We start from the raw sequence: 22,175 nt of genomic DNA on the forward strand, positions 1-22,175 counted from the left end.
TGAAGGGATACCAGACATCTTCTGCTGCTGCTTTTTCTTTCGTTCAAGCGTTTCTGTTATATGCTTGCTGACTACCACTGAACATTTCAACGAAGTTGAAATTTGTGGCTTTTAGAAATTTCTAGAAGCTGTTCTGTCTGATTTGTTACCCTGTGTCTCCAAGATGCTAGACTCCCTTCTCTGTTCAGGAATATCCTCTCAGCATTGCTTTACCATGTTGGATGGGATTTTTAGATAGAGGTATTATATTTGGTTAGAGTAATAATAGGAAAAATTAGACAAGCTTTTAATCCTTCATATCTATCAAAATACCACAACTTAAAATCTTGTGGTAGCAATGAAAATGCCAAAGAAGACTAGAGAGACTTCATTATGTGAGTTCAAATTCAGCATAATTATCCTGTGAGATTTTTTCATTTCTGCCATTCGGGAATGAGATTTGTTGTTTAATTTTCACATGGGAAATGAAGACACAACACAGAATTTATCTTAATTTTACAGTGAGGCATGACTACTTTGAAAATAGGATCCTTACCCTTCTGTTTTGACTTTATACTTTTCTGAGAATCCATTGAGTCTTTTTAGAGCAATTGCAGCCCAGCTCAGATGGCATGATGTGTCTTTTTTTTGTTCTATGAACGTACAGCTAATAAGACGTAAATAGAGCAGGGGAATACCTCAATTTCTTCATACCACTTTTCAGCTCTTTACTAGTTTTGTTTTAAAGGTGACTGATTACCATACAGAATTTAAGAGTTTACTACAGCAACTTCAGGTTCAATGTCAGCAAGATCCTTACCCTCTCAGGAGAAGATTTAGCTCGTGAGATTTGATCTTTTTTTATCCTTTCTGAGCCATATAATATACATTTTTCTGATTTGGAATATGGGTCCTGAAAGGTCCACAAGCTTAGCTTCAGACAGTATTTTCAATGGCAGATAGTCCGTAGTTTACGGGTGCTGGTAGAGGCGACAATGTGTTCTCCAGGGACTGACCAAAGGAATATACTTTTGATCTTCTTGCCTGATCTGGATCAGTCATGGCAGATGCCTTGTAGCTTGGACTGCACTCCAGCATTCTCATTGTAAGGGCTTTTGGTTTCCAAAGGAACATGCATTTCATGGCTCTAAGCTGCGTGCTGTTGTGTCCCTCACCAGTGGGTTCATAGCCTATAGTAACAGGTATCTTGTTTAGGTTATAATAAACAGCACAAGAACGCTTGTATTAACTGGGGAAATTCCTTTTCTTTTCTCTGTTGAATACTTCATAGTTACTGAAAATTATAAATTGCCTCCTAAGCATTTTTGGCAGTATAGTGAAGAGTTTGAATTATTTTATGTAATTAAACCAGAAGCCGGAGACTTAGTGCAGTTGTCCTAAGCACAGATTTCTGCTGCTGAAGAACATTGTAAGATGTTTTTCCATTGAACATCAACAGAGGAAGCATGAGACTTTCTATTCCTAAGGGTCTTTGTTCAGTGCCTTTATAGTTTTAAGGCAAGTTGTCCTCACAGAATCATGGAACGGTTGAGGTTTGAAGACACCTCTGGAGGTCATCTTGTCCAACTCCCTGGCTCAAGCAGGGCTACCTGGAGTTGGTTGCCTAGGACCATGCCCAGACTGCTTTTGAATGGGGTTGCCTATGAATAATTTTTATTAATCTTCAGAGCAGTGAAATCTGTGAGTGAATTTACTCATAGGTGCCTAACATGCACTTGAAGATTGTTTAGTAAATTATGTGGGACATCTAAACTTGTGGAGGAGGCATAAGTTAAATTTGAAAAATTTATTTTACATAAAACAAATTTTATGCTATTACAGTAGTTTTTAGTGCACAGTTATGGCTACCAATGCAGCAGCTGTGTTAGAGGAACCTACTGGATTCAAAATAAACTTTTATGTCTGCCTATATTATAAATTAGCATTTGTAAATGGAGAACATGCTGCTTTATTTTTATATAACCCTGTCTTTTACTTGGAGCTTTTTGTGATAGCACAATAAAAATAAAAACATCTGGATCTTGTGTAGCATATGTACCTATATTCCCAGATGTATGGTCATATTCTTTTAAAAAATCAAATGTTTTTCTGGTGTGTGTGAAAGATAGCAAGCCAATTTCTTATTTTGAGATCTAATAATGTAACGAACATTCTCTCAATTTATATTGATAGTATTAAAGAATCTTGCCTGTTGCCTTTAGAAACTATTGATTTATTTTTTTTCTCTGAAGTACTGAATTCATCCACTCCTCCTTTTAGATAAGTAGGTTCAAATGAAGAAGGAAAACAGGACTGTGAGGTTAATGATGTTAGTTCTGTAGTTCAGCTGATGTAGCTGGCTAATGTAGGGTTTTAAACTGATAGACATTGCTGTAATAGTGTCACATAAGATTAATAGCAATAGTAAATTTACAAGAAAACTCAATTGGAGTTTCTGGTATTATCTGTGCTCCAGCGTTCCAGAAAACTGAAACCACAATTCAGCAAAACTGTCGTATACAGAAGGAATCTCTTTTTTTGTATCCCTCAAAGAGCAGTCATTTTACTATTATGTCCGCCTTGTGCCTTGAGATAACCTCTTGACTGGCAAGACGGAACATTACTCATAGGTAGTGGGACTGACAAATTCTGGTTTCTTGAAGCAATCTGGGAAAACAGCCAACTGTGGGGCCTTTTGGCTTCATTATAAATTAAATGTGTAGTTTTTCTGGCAAGATAAAGCTAATAAGCTGTGTTGGTGTATGTACTGTTGTACTAGAAAAATAAGTTCCCTATGAGTGAAGAGGCAGGAAAAGCAAAGGTGTATGCCATTTCTGAGTTTGCTTACATTAGTCTTCCTCATATGGCTTTTCATTGCTCTCTGGGTTGCAAGACTTCACAATTTCCAATGCTTTGGTCACCAGGCATCCAGGCATTTTCTACCTCTGGGGGAATTGTCTGAGCTGTGTCTGGAACAGACATTAGTGATTGCGTTAGCCAACTTAGGGATCTTCACTCGAACAAGGAAGGAGTAATTTTTCAGTTTAAATTAATAATTTCCTGGATTCAAGAGTGAATTTTGAATCCACTAGACTAGACAGTCTTCTAAGCTGGATCTCTGCACAATATTTATACAGTCATTAGGACTGTCATAAGGCACAACTATATGAATAGCTTTCAAGCCTGTGATTTCAATTATCCAAAGTATAAGAAAACTAGTCAGTGCGGAGTGGAGTCACCAGGAGAGTCTTAAGATCACCTTGCCCCAGAGTAGCATGCGTTTGTTAAATAGGATGCTCCTCTGCATGATGAAGGGCTTACGTACCTTCTGGCAAAGATGAGTGGAGGACGGTTTTAAACATAGAACTTCTGGATAAAGAGGACCACTCTCTGTCCCTTACAGCCTTTATTTTCAGTAGAGGCTGGAGTGTTGGTTTCCCTAAAGCAGTCTGTGGTATAAAATGGGAAAGAATATAACCAAATGATGGTACTAGTTTAATATATTGGGTTCTTAAATTAGTTTTTTTTTTTTTGAGCCTGGGCCATGAAAGAATTTTATTTGAGAGTTTGATATTTTGTCACCTGTCACTCTGTGTTCTGAAGTAATTCTGTAGTGAAAGCTAAATACTGAAGAATACACACACATACACACTCTCTTGTGTTTAGTATTTACAGTATGACTTCCTAATCCCTTCCTATTCATCACTCCATATCCTTTCTAGGAGAATGAAATGAGACAATCACAGTTGACTGGGCATGTTTTACACTGAAATTAGAAGCATCCCTCCTTTCCAGAGCTCTACCCTCTGGTTTAGGGCAGTTTTACCTTACAGTATTTCTTTGATCATTTTAATAATCAGTGATTTAGACAAAGTAATTCAGTGTCCAAATCTCTTTTAAAATCTTTGTTCAAGTTGTACAGATTTATGCTTGAGTGATCCTAAATGATAATGTAAATAGAGTTTAGTTTGCTATGAGGATTTCCTTTATAACCAACATTAAATCCCATTTTCCCATCCTATCCATTGGTCTGCCTCAGTGTTGGTCTTTTCTGCTCCCTGCTTTCCATTCGTGGGTATCTCAGTGCTGTGATGAGTTAAGCCTTTCCCTTTCTTCATGTCTTTTCTCATCACCCTTTTTTTCTGTAATGAGACTGTGATATGTAGCACTGTACTGTGTATGTATCTAAGCAGGGATGTGTCGGTAGTTATGGTACCCTTACTCTGTGTAGAACCAAATCAAAGTTTAAAGCAAGTCGGGAAAATAGCATCAGTATTCCTGACTGTATGAGATCAAGTCTTCATAGAATGAAAAGTGTTTTTCACAATAAAAAACAATGAAACACTGCACTTGGTTTATCCAAGTAGAGAAGTTTAATTTGTACTATATTAAGTTTTTCACTTGACACTTCTTAAATGTTATATAACCTTGTGGAGCTTGAGCTATTCTAAAAACAATGTCACAACTTCTTAGTTTTATTCTGCTTCTTACAAAACAGGATAGCTGATTTAAGTTCACATTTGCTGGTTCCAATTTTTTTCCTTGTTTTATCAGCCTCCCACAATGAAGTAGTTTTGTTTTTCCTTATTTTGAACATTTGGGAACCTTCAATATGAAAGTACTCCAAATTATAGTATTTGTATTTTTTCGGTAATGGAGCTTCCTGAATGAAATCTGTGCACATTTATTGTCAAAGTCTTTTCTGGGACTTGGAACAGGAGTGAGCAAATGTCCCCAAAATAGTTGTTTTATTAAATCCAGTTGTATTTGGTAGGTCTTAGGAGTAAAGCTTTAGAAAGCGTAGTCACAGAGATTGCTTCATAATGTCAGGACACAGCTGAAAGGAGAATTAGCGTGATGTTATTCTGCATGATTAGGCCAGGATTTCAACAAAATGGATGCTATCCATAATTAGGTTGTGAAATAAACTACCAGATAATTTCAATTATGGTTCTCAGTATAAATGACATTTTAACATATATGAAATAAATTAGTAATATATAAACTTAATGTTTCATTGAAGAGGAGCAGTCTAAATGAAATTGTTTTGCTGTTTATGATAGCAATGTTCTGTTTTGAATTACTTGGGTGGGTGAAAGTATTGCACTCAAGTTAGAACCAACAAATTGTTTTAACAAAGAAGCCAGGTTGATAAAATAAAGCATTTTGTTGCTATGCAGCTTAGGAATCACAATGAATTTATTTTTGTGATTTCTACTTAAAATTAACCCTTAATTGTCAAATAAAGATACAAACTTATGTTATGAAACATAAATGCAGTTATTTCTGTTACAACCCAGGGGATGAAAGAAGTTATCATTGCAAAGTGTAAATCTTTGATTAAAAACAAATATTCTGAAGGAGGAAAAAAGTACTTTTCCAGTGTGGGGGGAAGGAAGAGATTGTCTGACCAGTTCACAAACCCACTTCATTTGTTCTAGTTCAGAAGTCACTGGTACAATAGAAATTGTTTTCCAGTTGTTCAATTTACACATACCCTAGGGCTGATAATGGTTCTACAGAAGGTTTTCGTGGTTGAAGCATGATACAATGGATCTACTAGTAACTTCTAACTAGAGGAATTTTGGAATCTAGTGGCCTTGATGGGTATTAGACCAGATGAGTCTCATTTAAATCCTCAGGCTGTTATTCATTTACATTTGCTTGAGCTTTTCAGTGAGATTTGTATTTACAAAAAGTAGAATGCTTCCTTGCCTTTGGAACAGAGTGCCAGAGGAAACTTCTCTTGCCTCTGCTCCAGTGCTTCAGGGCTGGAAGGCAAAATAATTAGTACCACGCAACTAGGAATAAATCACCCAGGTTGAAACATGATAGTCCCTGACAACCAGTAATGTTGGAAAAAAATATTTCAGTAAATCATTATTGATGAGGAAATTGGTACACTGAGCAGATTATTCCCATGTATGTGTGTATGTGTATCCTTACAGAAAGCTTAGTGTTGCTAACTTATCCATAGATTGCTGTCTTTACCCCGCAAAATAAGTGTATATGGCAAGAATAAATATTGTTAATTACCTAATAATAATATGTATTTTTAATTTTTCCTTTTCAGAAATTTTGTACAGTAATATATATTCCTTAGGTTTGTAGAACATTTCAGAGGAAATTTATCTTCAAAATGTTTGAAGACTGAGCAGTGCTGGTTCAATCCTTGTCCCTTTATGTTTTCCACAGGACTTGGAGGTTCCATTGCAATTTATTTCATCTTTTGCTGGGGAGAAAAGAAGGACCCTTTTTTGGTTCTCTGTTTTATTTCTGTCCATTATTTAAGAATTTTCTCAGAATTATTTTTTTGTGGGGGTGGGTAGGAAAAAAAAGATAGTAAAACAAATATGACATACATTGTGTATTCTTTTTGAGAACAATTCTCAAACTACTCACAAGGACACGATAGCAAAATTATTAATTAATGGGTAAAGTGTAGACTATTTTTTGCTCTTTTTTTCAGATTATATCATTTTGGAGAACCTATAGTTTAGCTATTACATGTTACAGTAGTGCAGGTTTGGGAGAAAAATGGGATAAAGGCAATTATTTTATTGACTGTGATTTCATAAAGGAAATTTTGCATCTATTATTTTACAAATATTTCAATGTGGATACATCAATTGATTCAGTTCTAGATTTCTGTAGTTTTAAGGGCATGTCCCTGTTCGGGACCATCAGTTATCTGACCCTGCAAAAGGCACAGCTGTAGGTAGAGTGGGTTTTTTAGGTAGTGCCTAGCTATTAGTGGGACTTAGAACATTTCAGAGTACCTGCTGTTCCCTGAATGATAATAAAAAACATAATCCATTACTCCAGACTGAAAAGTATGCATTGCAGATTGAAAGAATAGACAGGTTCACATTTTCTACACATTACATTTATTTTTTTTTACTTTTATTTTTTGGTATGCAAGAGGGTGCAGTTGCAATGGGAAGACACAGCAGTCACATGTAGTACTGTCTTACAGCTGTCATCTTACTCTGATCACAGTAAACAATGTTATTGAAACATGAAAATTCATGCTGTGCTTGTGCAAATGCTTGTGCTGCCTTGGCAAGCACCTTAATATTTGCTGAAGATGAATTATTTAGCTGTATCTTGTGTGCGGTTTGCTCACAGCAGAAAGTCACCCTGCACTATCCCCTCTTGGAGTCTTTGTGAGAGTGTTTCACCTCCAGAAGTAAACACAAGTCTAAGAATAGCTCACCCTTCTTTGTAGTATATTCTCATGGTTGGCTGTCTAAGCAGCCAGCCTGTCTAGACAGCTGATGACACTGAAAGCTCGTAAGGTCAAAAGCAGCCACGTAGGCTACTCTTGGGGATGTTACCTCCTTGGTAGCTGTGCATGTGAGTGCCGGAAAAACTTTTCAGTCAAAACTAGTAAGGTTCTTTCCGAAGCTCCATGGGCTACAAGCGTATGCTAATAAAGCATTAAATAATAGGTATGACTGTATAAGAATTGAAAATTCATTTTTTACACTTATTTTTGACTCACATGATATGTCACTGGCTATGGTTTTTGGCGCTCTTTAAAATTTGTTTTGTGGTGTCATTTGTGTTGTGCCCAAATTTAAATTTTAAGCATCATTTGGAGGCCTAACACTTTTTTCTAATAGCAACTAATCACAAAGATAAACCAAGACTGATTTCAGCCCAGTCCTTAAAAAAACACCACCACAGAAACTTACATAGTTACTCTTCTATCAGTAATATATAGATTGTGTACAAAGCTGGATTGTAAATTTACATGTGCTTGCATAAGAGAAATAAAAAAAACTGGTATGAAGAATCTTATACCAGGAGACTCCTTCCATGGCCATGGGTTACAGAGGAACATTAGCAAGGGTTTTCCTGAATTAGGTTGTTCTTCCTCCTAGCTTCCACTTGTAGCACATCTACCATTATTTGTGACTAGATGTTCTGCCACCTGCAAAATCTTTTACATTTATCATTATGAATCTGGGCCATTGTCTAAAACTATGTTCCAGATGTAATTTTGACAGAGATAGCAAAGCACTAGTGGATGTGTCTAAATAGCCGTTTGCTCTGTAATCACAGCAGCTCAGTTTTTCCAGAATTGAAGAGTAAATACTGGGGATAGTTGCTGTATTTCCACTAACCAAGGAGCTGCTAACTGTTGTTCCACAGGTGAAGCAAAAAGGCTATTTAATGCTTTCATTTAGTTTTCTGAATACTGGACTAGATAGCTTTTGGGGTTGTCTGGTTACGTGATGTCTTACAGATGTCTTTGAAAGAGTATCTTGCTACAAGTATTTTGAAGATGGATAACTTAGATGCCACATGTCATTTATCAGTTTGTGATGTACATTTGCTGATGCAAACTTGTCAGCAACAGCAACAAAAAGGAAGCAACTGAGAAATCTGTACCCAGTTTAATCCTTTGCTGATAAATTTGGTTTTGACATGTTATAACGTTAATGTGCCTGTTTCTTGTGGTATGTGTACGCATAAAATGAGTTTAGCATTGCACCTTCTCAGTCTGTCAAAAGATATATTAAGAATTCATAAATTGATCAAATACTATGCCTGCAGAAAACCAGGCTGATATATTTTCTACCCAGGGAATGATGCTTTGTGCACCATAAAAACAAAACACCATGTAAGATGAAAAAAGCAACATGCCAGTGCAGTAAAGAATATGACAGTACCAAAGGAAATACTTAAAATAATACTTCTTCAGAACTTCTTAGTTATCAACTGCCTTTTTTGATTTATACATGCAGTAATGTTTTAATCAGCTTTTTTTTCTTTTCATATTGCTAATACAACGATCATCCTTCAGTCACACAGTGCCCAGCATCCTCAGAAATTCAGAGTTTACCCTTACTTTCTTTATGTTGATCTTGTAAATATTATTTAGACTCTCTTGCTCTGAGTTCTTTCCTGATGATTGGGAAGGTTGCTGATTCCTTGTTAATATTTAATGCTTTTGTTTGCATTGCTTGATGTTTTGATGTAGGGTTATAGGAGCTAGGCCCTTGCTGACTCCCTTTGCTTTAAGAATATTTTAAAGATTTTAATATACACCTAAGATTATTTTGGATAGTTTTGCTTGCTATTTTCTTAAAATGTACTCCTCTTCTTTAAGATTGAAAATCTTCAAGAACAGTTAAGAGACAAGGAGAAGCAAATGAGCAGCTTAAAGGATCGAGTGAAATCCTTGCAGGCTGACACCACAAATACTGACACTGCCTTGACCACGCTGGAAGAAGCACTTGCAGAAAAAGTGAGTGTGGAAGGCTGAAGTCCCTTCCTTCAAAAGGTCCTTCTACTAATAACCTCTCTAAAGGCAGCTTTTCCAATGTGTTTTCTGGACTCTCTGTACAAGACATCTCTAATGCAATGCCACAGTGACATCCTTTGTGCAGTTGACCAGGAGAGTGCAGTTGCTGCCAAGACACATCCCTCACAAGAGGGCACTGCAGGATATGCAGAGTGGAAGCTGGGGCTGCTCTTCCCTAGAACCAGCCCAGGGTATGACTTCTGTAGGATGAGGAGGGCATGAGGGTAGAACTGAGCCACAACCTATTACTCTAGTCATTAGCTAATTACCACAATTTTCTGTGAAATAAATTGGTGTTCCTGCACTGTCGTCTCTTTACACAGTGCATCTTTGAAATGATTGTGGGATGCCTTACATTTCAGCTGTGGATTCTTCTGCTTTTTGCCTTTTTTTCCCTTTTTTTTTTAAATAAGCTAATATCTTATTTCATTTTTATCTTCTCTGCTTGGATGTTTTAATAAGAAATTTATTTTTGAAGTTTTTCTGCATGAAATTGAGTTATAGTTCCCAATATTGAATTCAAATTAATATTTATCCTGATGTAGCTGTATTTCAGTCTTACTTTATTTGCAACTTTATTGTTCTCGTATTTTTTTCATGCTTGCCCAGTTCTCTGGAGATAGCTGACTGAGGGAACAGCCTTGTCTGTTCTTTTTTGGTGGGGCAACTTTTTGGAATTACCGTATACTTTTTCCCAGACAACCAGGGTTACAGCTCCTATAGTCTATCAGCTTCTATGAATGTAAAACTATGGCAAAGTTTTGCCTGAGGTTGGGGAATTCACTTGTATCCCTTCAGCTTCCATGATAACCCAGACTCCATTGATATCTGGTGTACAGAAGAGTTGGTTTGTTGCCTTTTCTTACTGCACATCAATCCTGGTGTCACATATGCACTACAGCCCTTCTCTCTGAAAGGCCACAGACTTAACTGTACATTTTGGAAAACTAAGATTTAAATAAGCAAGGAAGCAATATGTACTGTATCCTGGTCTAGGTTAATTTTGATTATCAGAACCAGATAAATTGTATTGCATTGTAACAGTATTGTGAACTTTCAGAGATGCAGAAAGCCTGATATTAGCAATGACTCCATAGATTTCTCCAGTTTCCTCCTTCTTGAGGGATCTATTTTACAACAGTAAAGAAAATGGCAATATCCTCCACTCATCCTTCTCTACTGTGTGTAAGAAGTATTGTGATAAGAAGTCTTGGAAGATGACCTAAGAGGGATTTTCCTCACAGAGTGCTTGCTTTCTTTTGTCAGGAAAGGACCATTGAGCGCCTAAAGGAGCAACGTGACAGAGATGAACGGGAAAAACAGGAGGAGATTGACAACTACAAAAAAGACATTAAAGACCTGAAAGAGAAAGTCAGCATTTTACAAGGAGATCTCACAGAGAAAGAGGTTGACCAGAAGAATGAATCTGTTGTGTTAGCTTTTTTTGTTGTATATGTATGTGCTACTTTTCAGATGAAGAAGAGTGTTCCTTTAGAGTAATGGTCCTTCAACAAGTTTATCTAATAAAATATATTGTTTGAGAATTTTTCAAAGCATAAATATTTCAGAACTACCATTTAATGGATAGCACGCAATCTCATTATTTGCAGCAGTTAATCGTATTAGTAGTGAATGACCATATTGGTCAATAGTAGCATTTATTGGAGCTATGCTTATAGACAGCAGAAAACAAAGAAAAAGCTTGTTCCTGTCTACATATAGGGAGGAAAGGACAAAGATTGATCAAAGCTATGGGTAGTGAACACGTACAGGCAATGTTTATGCCTTTATGCAAAAAATACAGCTAGTTCTTTTGCCTCTGAAGAGTCCTTTTTTGATAACTAAGTTGGTTGTTGGTAATGAGCCAACTGGATAGACAAATTAACCTAATTATAGTAGAGAAATATAAACGTTCTTTGTTCCTCTCTTGGAATTGTAACATTCAAATCTACTTACAATCTTTCTTCAAATCTCAAACAAAGTAGAACAATACAAAAAGATAGGCACCCAGGAAGTGCTAAGATTTTGTCTACACAGAAGTCAACATTTGTCAGAAAAAAAACAATAAGAAAATGGTTCAGACAACAAGCAGTTGAGATGTCTTTTGGAAATAGGTGGCATGAATCAGTTTCACCCCATGGCAGCTGTATACAGAAAAGCTTTAAATGCTCTCGGTTTTAGAGACAGTGGCCAAATCTGCTAAGCACCTATTTTCCAAAAAACTATTTTATTTAAAACCAATTTTTCTTAAACATGACTGTCACTGAAGCACAGGTTCCGGTTTACAGAATCTTCCATCTTTAAAAAATATTTTTAAATTAATGTAGACAAGGTTTTATTTTGATCCTGAATACCGGAATTAAATCAAGCTGTTTTAAGTCAGTGACATGAGCATCCTGACAAAATTCATCGTTCTGAGTTGGATCCTGAACATAGTATGAAGGGTTAGTAAGAAAATTAAGACAAAAAAGAAACTAGCTATTGTACATAAAAAGTATTTACTGGATAGTCACTTTACATCTTTTATTTCAGTCATCCTTATTGGATCTGAAGGAACATGCTTCATCCTTAGCTTCATCAGGACTGAAGAAAGATTCAAGACTCAAGACACTGGAAATTGCATTGGAACAGAAAAAGGAGGAATGTTTGAAGATGGAAACTCAATTGAAGAAGGTAATCTTCATAATTATATATGTGGTGTAAACATTCAGTGTTAGACAAATCAACTACGTCTACACAGAAAACTTTGCATCTTAAGTTTGATTTCTGTGAATTGCTTTTTAGCAAGAACTGTGAACTTTTGTCCGTGCAAACTGTATTACAAGCTAAGCCCACCAGAAAGTAACTTTCAGACACTGGTGCTAATTTTGGACTTGATTTACATGCAATAACAGTGCTGTTGACTGGGTTTTTTTGACATGTACAAGGAGTTAAAGACTTAGTCTTCTTCAGTATGGTTCATTGCAGCAATTGTGCCATTAATTTGGTGTAATGGCTAAAAATTTAACATCTAAACATTTCACATATCGATTAGCAATGCTGGTAGGTGTTAATGCGATAAATGCAGATGCATGATTGGCCTGACCTGTAAGAATGCATAAAAGCAAATGAAAAGACTATATCGCTAGTGAAGTGTGTGATCTGTTGTTTTAATCTCATTGCCAGTCACAGCTGATACGTTGGTAGGAGTTTGCTGTTCAGAAGAATAATACTCTATTACAAGCAAGCTAGTTTGTTTGAACAGAATCTTTGGGTTATGTTTGCATTGCAGACATTCTCTGTTTTAGCTGTGAGTTAAAGAAACATTGATTTGATTTTAACCTTCTGATTTTAAAAGAGCAGGTGATGAAGCAACACAAAAAACACTAACCAAAATAGTGATAACACTTCTATTTATAAAATTAGAACAAGACAAAAGGCAACACAATTTTTTAAAGGAATTTAAGTCTTGGATTGTGGAGTTCTGGCTGTTTCATTACATCTACACAGGGAAAGGAGGAGTGCCCATGCTGTAGTTTGGAACTCTATCCTAGTTTCTCTAATGAACATGAGATCAATTTTTAAGTCATCAGTTAAGACCTGTTTAGGATTTCTGTTCTGTGGGTCCAAGGTGGGTGTTAATGCACCTGAGAATTTGTGTAAGTGAAACTCCATATAAGCATATCTAGGTTCATGTTTGCCCTTCTTTTTAATTCTCTTACACAAAATAAACATTTCTGTTATTCAGCGTCAAGGAAGCACAACAACAAGAATAAATAGTTGTGCGCATTTAATTGATCTCAGAGGCTATTTTCAGTGTATAGTACAGTGGGTGAGTATTTCAGGAGTCCTGAAGTATTTCGGAAGTCTTTTCATTTGAATTCTCTGTCATGAATTGCAGTTTCACCATTTGTCAGTGTGTTACTGATAATGAGTTGCAGAATATAGTGTACCTAAGATTTGCCAGAGATTGTTGTAGCAATTGGAGGATAGTATGTCGGTATACAGCTGCAGTGGGGAAATGTTGTTACAATTACTTTAAAAAAAAAAATTACTAACTGGGGCAGCACATAACAAATAGTTAGGTTATGAAAAAGCAGCTGTGGACATTCAATTATTTAGGGAATGTGTCTGTATATTTAGCATTTGTAAATGCACTGCTTTTCACTACTTCCCCTGAGATCTTTTTCCTCGCTATAAGCAGTGGGTACATCAGCAGTATAAGTGGGTGTGGAGGTCAACCAAAATCTTGTAAAGCGCTACTAGCTAGAAGATGAACATGCAGCTAATTTGTACTGTGATGACAGCTCTGTTGTAACTCCTTTGGGCCTACCTCTTCTCATTCCGTTTTAGAGAGGATTGGGCTTAATAGCTGGTATCCAGGAACATTACATAAGGACACGGAGCCCATTCATAAGACCATATATTTTTATAATCTAATCTCTTTTTTTTTTCCAGGAAATAATTAAGAGGATGAATTACTCTCCAGTGATCGTTTTTCTGAGGGTTAAAATTGGAAAATAGCTCAAATGTAAAGCGCACTATTAACTGTATGGAACAGCTGTGGGACAAATAACTACATTCTTAATTTGGTTCTGAGAAAAATAATGAGTATAAATTCATTGTAATGTAGACACAAATAGATTCACATCTTCCCATCCAAATACGCTACCTAACCTTATTCAGTCAGGATGGTTTCAGTTCTACAAGCAAAGAAAATTCATAGCCTACAACTACCTATGTGCAGTATAAATCCCTTCCATAATACTCTGGATATCTGCTCCTCTGCTTCAGGCGTTGTTGCTTACTAGGGTATTTGGACAATTGTTTCCTGTGCAGAGCCCCTAAAGTACTGTCTCAAGTCTACTGAGACAAAATCATCGATACCTTGTTGCTTTTCTAAATACTGTGTCATGTTGGGCTACTGCATTCTTTTTATTCAAGGGAAAATTCAAATTCAATGGAAGGATTTCTTTGGTGATAAGAAGTCAGTCCACAATGGCTTTTTATAAAGGTATATTGAAGCTCTAGGATCCAGGTATGCTTTCATGTAATTAACTGCATTTACTTTCTTCAAGCTGTACAAAAGAGCCCACTTCTACCACTGATCCTCCTTGTTTTCTAGAACCAAGTCATGGCTACTCTTAGTTACTCAGGAAGATAATAGCAACCACTTGAATATGTTTTACTCTTACTTATGAGAAAGTTTAGATATTTCTTTAATAGCCTTTTGCCAGCTGTTTTTAATTTGCCAATGTTTTTTGATGCTTGCAAAAAAGTTGAAAAATTTATTTTTAAAAGGCTTTCTCTCTTTAAATGCATTGCAGATATTTATCCAGGCAGTTTGACTTTTTCAAGGTGGATTAGTTCCTTGTCATCCTTGAAACAATTATGATCAATAATACAGCTCCAATTCAAAGCTTCTAAGAAAACTCAATTTTACACATCTGCATTGTTAACCATTGCACATAACTGTCACAATTGAACTAATGGCTACATTCACTTTAAAACCAAAGTAGGGGTTAATTATGTTGGGTTTTTTTACATTATCTTAGTGCTGTTTTGCATAAGACATGCAGAAAGGACTCTCTTGTGTAGAACAGCAAATGGCAAAAAGCTTTTTGTTTTAGGTTGTTTCCCTTACAGTTTGAATGGAGATGTGTCTAACATCAACCTTATTTCCCTTGCCTCTTATTTCCACTGAACTGTTTGAGTACTTTAAATTAAATCTATTAGCCTTAGAAGTTAAGAAGCTGACAGAAGAGACTGAATTGTACTGCTGTTAAGCCAATAGATAAAAAAGATTTGGGCAGTCCTTGGAAAAAACTCTTGCTAGTCTCTAAACAGTGGGCCTTTGAGAAATCATGAACAGTGCAAGCTTACGCTTTTTCTGTAAAAGGTATTTAACTTAACACTAAACTGAAATGTGTGAGTGCAGGGGTGCTGACAAGTTGGTGATATTATTTATTTTTCCATGTAATCAGTCTCTAGTGTCTGACTCTAGGTGTCCACTTCTCATTGTTACTATCCCTCTTCTTACTAATGCCTATTTTATATTGATCCCCGTCTTAGCAAATAAAACTTCAGTGTTATTCGTATTCCAGATTGGGTTTTTTAATAATGATACTATCGTTATGAAAATCTAAGTGCTTAATATTCTAATTATTCTACTGCCATTGCTTCTGTGCTCAATTGTCAGCCTGCTGCCAGCTGGAGATGCTATGGGAGATTGTGCATGCTGAAAGCAAGCCATAAAGTCCTGCTGAGTTTACATGGCCTGGTGTCCTGCCTTAAATAGTCTCCTTTTTTGCTGAGATGGAATCATTAGAGGGAAATCACACACCGGGGGTTCTCTCCCTGTTTTTCCGTGAAGTGTTTTTATGCTGTGTGTTTTGGGGTTGTTTTCCTTAGGAAACTCTTTTTTTCAAACTTCTGTTTTAATGTAATAATTTTATAGTGAAAAAAACTTTCTTCTAGTTGTTTTTCTTCAGGATACTCTTTTCCTAACTTTTTCTGTCTCGTCCTTCCAAGCCAATGTGCTTTGTTTCATTTTGTTTTTCTAATCTGGCAGAGGCCAACTAATATTAGAATTTGTTCCAGAGAAGATGAGTGTATTTTTGTCTGTCTTAATTTCCAGTGCATAGCTTTTCTCCCTATAGATATTTTCCTTATTTGAAAAGGATCAAGGTTAGAGAAAAGAAGAGTCCAAAACCATATGTTAACAAACTTCCCCTTGGTGCAGTTCTAGGAACATCAGAGAATGTTAGCAGTGATTCCCTGCCAGGAAAATACCTCTAGATTCAACAGGCTTACTCAGAGGATGTTTTTTTTCTGCTATGGTGTTCTTCCTTCAAGTTCAGGAGGATAATAATCTTTCAGAAGACAGGAAAAAATGACTGCATAAAGCATTTACCCAAATTTTATGTTTCCCAAGATTTAGCTCGATTAATACAGGCTGTAGTGTTTTTTATTTTTGTGAACATGGGTTTCCTGCCTCAACTGAAAATATTACTGATAACGTTGGTAGATGAGATAGAAATACTATTTTTTGTTCTCAGCTCATGATTTGTTTTTTCAAAGAAAGGACGATAAATGTTGTATCCAGCGCAGCAACCTAGAAAGAAAAAGGCTGCCAGGGAAATCAGAGTGTCTTGGAAAAATAAGAGTAAAAACCCGGCAATTGTGTTCAGCTAGTGTCAGTTATTCAGTTAGTTTTCTAAACCATTTAGCTGTCTTGTAATTGATACAGGTGAAGCACTAGAAATTCAAGTCCTGCTCAGCCTGTAAAACTGTCATCTGTAAACCCAAACACAGAACTATATTAAGTATTTAAGGACTGGAGAAAACTATTAAACTGAGAAATCAAGATCAAGTTCAGAACTTGCACGAGGGCGGTGCTCCATGTTTCTTATGTTTCAAAAGCTGGTTAGTAATACATGCTAAACCCACAAATTAAGATTTTGTCATGTTAGTAAATTAATGTTGCAGCTATTATTTTAAATTCTTTTCTTGTTGCATTTTTTGTTTTTCTGTCTCACACTGTTCCTATCGCCAGTTTTCCCCATCTTTTCATATCTTCTTTCTCTCTTTAGCACCCTGAAGTTTTATTGAGCCATCCATCCAAGCTAGTAAGTTCCCTGGAAAACTGAGAGGCTATTGCCAACCCCATTTAATTTTCTGTGTTGCATGTGTGTTCACCTGTGCTTTTATATTTGGACCAACACCGAGTATATTGGTGAATTACTTTAGTAGTGGGTATGGATAGTATAAATACAAAGAAAATGCTATGGTATGTCTGACCAGTCACTCTCAGGAAAGCCTCCTAAGATGCTTTTACTTTTTGGCTGCATTGGTCTAACTTAATTTTTGTTTGGACAGCTTAATATTGTGCCAATGTTCTTGTTTCCCTTTGCTGCAGTTGCTTGAAGTGTCCTGTAGCTTTTCTTTCATCTCCACTGCCCATGCATTTTCAGAGCAAGAATGTAGAATTTCCATACAAATCAAGCTTCTTTTGTGAAAGTATTCTGTAACACCATGTACGGCAAGCAGCGCATTAGAAGTAATAATTAAGTTACAGCAAGTAAAAGATGGCTTAAAAACTCATGTAACCATAAAGCACACTGGTACTATATCAGTTTAATTTTGGATCCTGTTACCAGCCTTCTGTTTGATGTCAAAGAGTACTCCTTTCAAGGAGTATTTGTACAATAATATCTTGACACTGTAAATCACATAATCCAAGGTGGTTTTCATCAGAGATTTCCTTTGTGACTGTGTGCATTAAAAAATCGTGTTACAAAACTTTCAGGAGGCTGATATCTGTGTTACTCCTGACAATGTTCAGGGTAAATGCAGGACGCTGATATCTGTGTTACTCCTGACAATGTTCAGGGTAAATGTAGCTGTCTATCCTGACAATCATTGTCTGAAGGTCAAAGAATTTCTGGTGCTTTTAGTAGTTCAGTTTTTGTGACATCCCGTATTAGAAATTATTAGAGCAGATAATACAATGTATTTATGGGACTAGATTTGGGAAAAGAGTTGTTTGTGCAATAGGGAAAAGTATTTTGTTAGGACTATAAGAAATAGCAGTGAATAGTCAACTAGGGCGTAAAAACTCCTATGCTGCATTTTGAGTTAGTTTCTATATGTAAAAACAGTCATTAATAAGTATTCTAAGGCATTTGGTGCACAAAGATTAGAAAAAAATACCATTATATTCTTAAAGGATATAAGATTAGTGGTTATGGCATTTGAAGGATTTCATTGTTTAGTATTGTGTGACAGAGAGTGTTTTTTCTCCAAAGATACTGTGTTTTCAGGTATGAAAAGCAGACTCAAGACTTTTCTGATAAATTGATGCATTCCTCCACTTCAGAATAATTTGCCAGCCTCCTAACCTGTAGATTACACTGGTACAGTCTGTTACTAAACTTGTTTAATGCATCCTATTAAATAGAGCCTTTTATCAATTATTTATGGTTTTGCAAAACCTCTTAAATCTTTAGGTGAAGTTTCTTGCATTTGGTTAGGTCTGAGATTTTGTTTGGCTTTGTGTCTTTTTGAAAGAAACGCCCAGCCATAACAGCTCACTGTTTTCAAGAACAAAATATAGAAATATGTCGGTTTTAATTGTTTTTTAACTCTAGTAATTTTTATTGAAAGATTTGGTCCTTGTAACAGGTAATTTTGATGCCCGTGTTCAAATCTATCTAAATTGACTAAAGGTTAAATGCATTGTGTATTTGTACATGCTCAGTAGAGAGATTTAGCAGTGAAACTGCCCAAAGATTCTACCTGCAGTGGTTATGCCCCGTCCTGGAGAGGGACAAGACCTTCCCGTTGTTTCCATTCCCAAGGCCTCTTGTAGGTCTGGTCATCTGAGCAGACAGCAGCAATGCTAATGTGGTGGGTTGACCTCAGCTGGATGCATAGTGCTCACCAAGGTGCTCTATCATTTCCTTTCCTCAGCTGGACAGGGGAGAGAAAATACAACAAAAGGCTTATGGGTTAGGATAAGGACAGAGAGATCACTCAGCAGTTACCATCGCAGGCAAAACAGAGTCAACTTGGAGAACTTGATTACCAATCAGATGAAAGTAGGATAATGAGAGATGAATCTTAAAACACCTTCCCCCCACCCTTCTCTTCTTCCTGGGCTCAACTTCCCTCCTGTTTTCTCTACCTCCTCCACCCCAGTGGTAGAGGGGGATGGGGAATGGGGGGGTTGCAGACAGTTCATCACACGTTGTTCCTGATGCTCCTTCCTTGTCCAGGGGAGGACTTCTTACACTCTTCCCCTACTCCAGTGTGGCATTCCTCTCATGAGAGACAGTCCTCCATGAACTTCTCCATCGTGATTCCTTCCGACAGACTGCAGTTCTTCGCTACCTGCTCCAGTGTGGGTCTTTTCCATGTCTCCTTTCCACACGGTGCAGTCCTTCAGGAACAGACTGTTCCAGTGTGGGTCCCCCATGGGGTCACAGCTCCTGCCAGCAAACCTGGTCCAGCCTGGGCTTCTCTCCCCACGGGGTCACAGCCTCTTTCAGGCACATCTACTTGCTCTGTTTTGGGGTCCTCCTCAGGCTGCAGGTGTATCTCTGCTCCACCGTTACCCTCCATGGCTGCAGGGGCACAGCTGCCTTGCTATGGTCTGCCCCACAGGCTGCAGGGGAATCTCTGCTCTGACACCTAAAGCACCTCCTCCTCCTTCTTCTGCACTGACCTTGGTGTCTGCAGGGCTGTTTCTCTCACATATTCTCACTCCTCTCTTCTGGCTGCTGTTGGGCAGCAGTTTTTCCCTTTCTCAACTGTTATCGCAGAGGCACTACCACTGTTGCTGATGAGCTCAGCCTTGGCCAGTGGGGGGTTCCTCTTGGAGCCGGCTGGCACTGGGTCTATCAGACATGGGGAAAGCTTCTGGCATCTTCTCACAGAAGACACCCGTGAACCGCCCCCCACTACCAAAGCCTTGCCACACAAACCCAATACAGCTAAGGAGACTCTTCACCAAATACCATGCTGGTTCCAAGCAGCTCCTTTATATAAATACAGCATAAGCAAGAGCCAGCAGCTTGGTGTGCAGAACAGATCAGGCGAAATAATCTGTTAGGATTGGAAGCTGGAACTGAAAGTTAGGCACTGGGAGGAGAAAAACAAGATTGGATTTTGCTGAGGGAGTAAGTAGGTAGGATTACCAGGAAAATTGTTCTGAACCTTGGACTAGGGGAAGACATGGCATGAGGAGGGGGTTCCATATGGGCAGAAGACATGGGACTACAGGTGCTGCTGGGTAGAACCAACTGTGCAAAAAAAAACCCCAAACCTGAAAAAAAGTGGTAGGAAAAGGATGAGAAGACCTGGTAGATTAGTGGAATCTGTCTGGATAAGAGGAGTGGAATTTGAGCCTGGCTAAATAATGTTTATAGAAGATTGGGGAAATGAGATACAGTACAGAAAGTTTGTACTTGGTGCGAATAGGCAGGAGAATATGTGCCCAGGAGAAATTATTCTCTACTACATCTTCAGTAGCATGCAAAATTTCTGAGACTCCCCATTACTCTGAAGTCAGAATATACAAAATATGGGAACAAACTGTGTGTTTTATTCCCCAATACGATACAGCCAACATAGAGGATAAGGTACAAGAGACTGTGAGGTGGCTTTTAAAGTTGCAGTCCTGTTGATGTCTCATCACAATGTCAGCATCATCTCATGCAGTGGAAAGTTGGAGGGTTTTTCTCCCTGATTTTCTTATACCTAAAAAATTAAACTTACCTACTCTACCCTCACAAAAACCTTGTTAAAATAATATTCATTTTGAAAAATTAAATATCCAAAAGCCAGGAAGTGGCCAATGCAACATTGTGTGGTCTTTCTGATTTTTCATTGTGAGGTAGTTGTTATAGTATTTTATAACTAATTTATTGTCTGCCAGACTCTTACATTCTTCAGTATTATATGAAAAATACTGAAAGAATGAGCCAAAGCTATATAAGGAAGATGATAATCATGTAGAGAAATTAGATGATAAATTATTTTTTTCAATAGTAGGATAGCATGAAGAGAATAAGGCAGGATATTTTTGCATCTCAGTTTTTCACCTGCACAAGTATAATAATGCATCCTCATTTCCCACTGGTGGTGTTGAGAAGTTAGTTACTGTTTGCCAAGAAATAGCCTACAGTAGTGATTAGCATGATAGAAAGAAAATTGGGAATTGTTTTTTTTCTAGTGTTGTTTGTGTAATTTAGAGTAAATAAGGCATAGAGCCATACACCAAATATAAAAAAAAATACTGAATATCTGCTCATTACTAGAGTAATTCCCTTCTGCACATTGAATGAAGCTCTGTTTCTGTAAAATACTAGCCTGTGGTCAGGTGAGTAAAGCCAGGTTTGGAGGAGGCATGGGTAAGGGGGCTGAAGTACATCCACAAAGGCAGCCGTCATCAGGGCATTTCCCGCCTGTCTTTGTACGTGTTTTCTGTTTGTGTAAATTCCAATGAGAGCAAAGTATTAATGTTTAATAATCTCTAGGGGAACCCATATGTTTCTGAAGAGATAATTTTTTTCAGTAATGGTTTTTCTGGAGGCACCTTTCTTTTATTTAGACTTTCAACATTATTTCTTAAATGTTTCCAGCCAAATACTTGCTTATTCACTGTCAAAAATTTACAGTCACATTAACAGAGACTAACCATTTACAAGCTTTTGTCAATAATAAGATAACGAACAAATCAGTGACTGAATCAAGTTTTTCTCGTACATAAGTACATCAGAGATTTCTCGGAGCCTCTGGTTTCCAGTATTGCCTTTATGATATCTGTTACAGCATGTGGTACTTAGAGTGTTGGAGCTAAAGGAAGAGCAAGTTTCGTTGTTTTTCAAATTTTTAGATTTGTTGAAACTAATAAAGACATGATAGAAGGTAGTGCACGTTTTAATCTCTTGATTTGCTGCCTTCACAATAGGAAAATTAAAGAAAATGGTTATGTGTGTTTGTGCAAGTTTCATTGTTTTTCAAATTTTTAGATTCGTTGAAACTAATAAAGACGTGATAGAAGGTAGTGCACATGTTTTAATCTCTTGATTTGCTGCCTTCACAATAGGAAAATTAAAGAAAATGGTTATGTGTGTTTGTCTTTTGCAGTAAGTAGTCATAATATATTTTTGTATTTGTGTGTGCATTTTTAGGAGATGCGAGGCACTCTTGGAGGTAGAAGGTTGGATTAAAATAGGATTTCAGATTCTTGGGAACTTCCACTTTGTGGCCAAAAGTTCTTGGCAACATTTGTTTGTGAAATGTTAAACTGAATTTGCTGTCTAATTCATAGGTAAAAGTAGAAAGTGTTTGCTGTGAATTACTTGCTGTTTGATTTAGTTAATCTTTTAGGAATATTGAT

General features: G+C 37.0%; 1 protein-coding gene across 1 annotated transcript in view; it reads left to right on the forward strand.

The window, feature by feature from the left end:
* LOC104462985 (ELKS/Rab6-interacting/CAST family member 1) overlaps positions 1–22,175 on the forward strand; it is a gene marked incomplete at its 5' end in the record, with an annotated part of 96,807 nt that overhangs the window by 21,050 nt on the left and 53,582 nt on the right. The window contains 3 exons of the mRNA XM_010075151.1: positions 9,098–9,235; positions 10,559–10,699; positions 11,825–11,965. Coding sequence (XP_010073453.1) covers positions 9,098–9,235; positions 10,559–10,699; positions 11,825–11,965 — 420 coding nt within the window. The remainder of the gene's footprint in view (positions 1–9,097; positions 9,236–10,558; positions 10,700–11,824; positions 11,966–22,175) is intronic.

This window comes from Pterocles gutturalis, unplaced genomic scaffold (genome assembly GCF_000699245.1).
Source record: "Pterocles gutturalis isolate BGI_N339 unplaced genomic scaffold, ASM69924v1 scaffold9852, whole genome shotgun sequence".
In the NCBI taxonomy this organism is placed as follows: Eukaryota; Metazoa; Chordata; class Aves; order Pterocliformes; family Pteroclidae; genus Pterocles; species Pterocles gutturalis.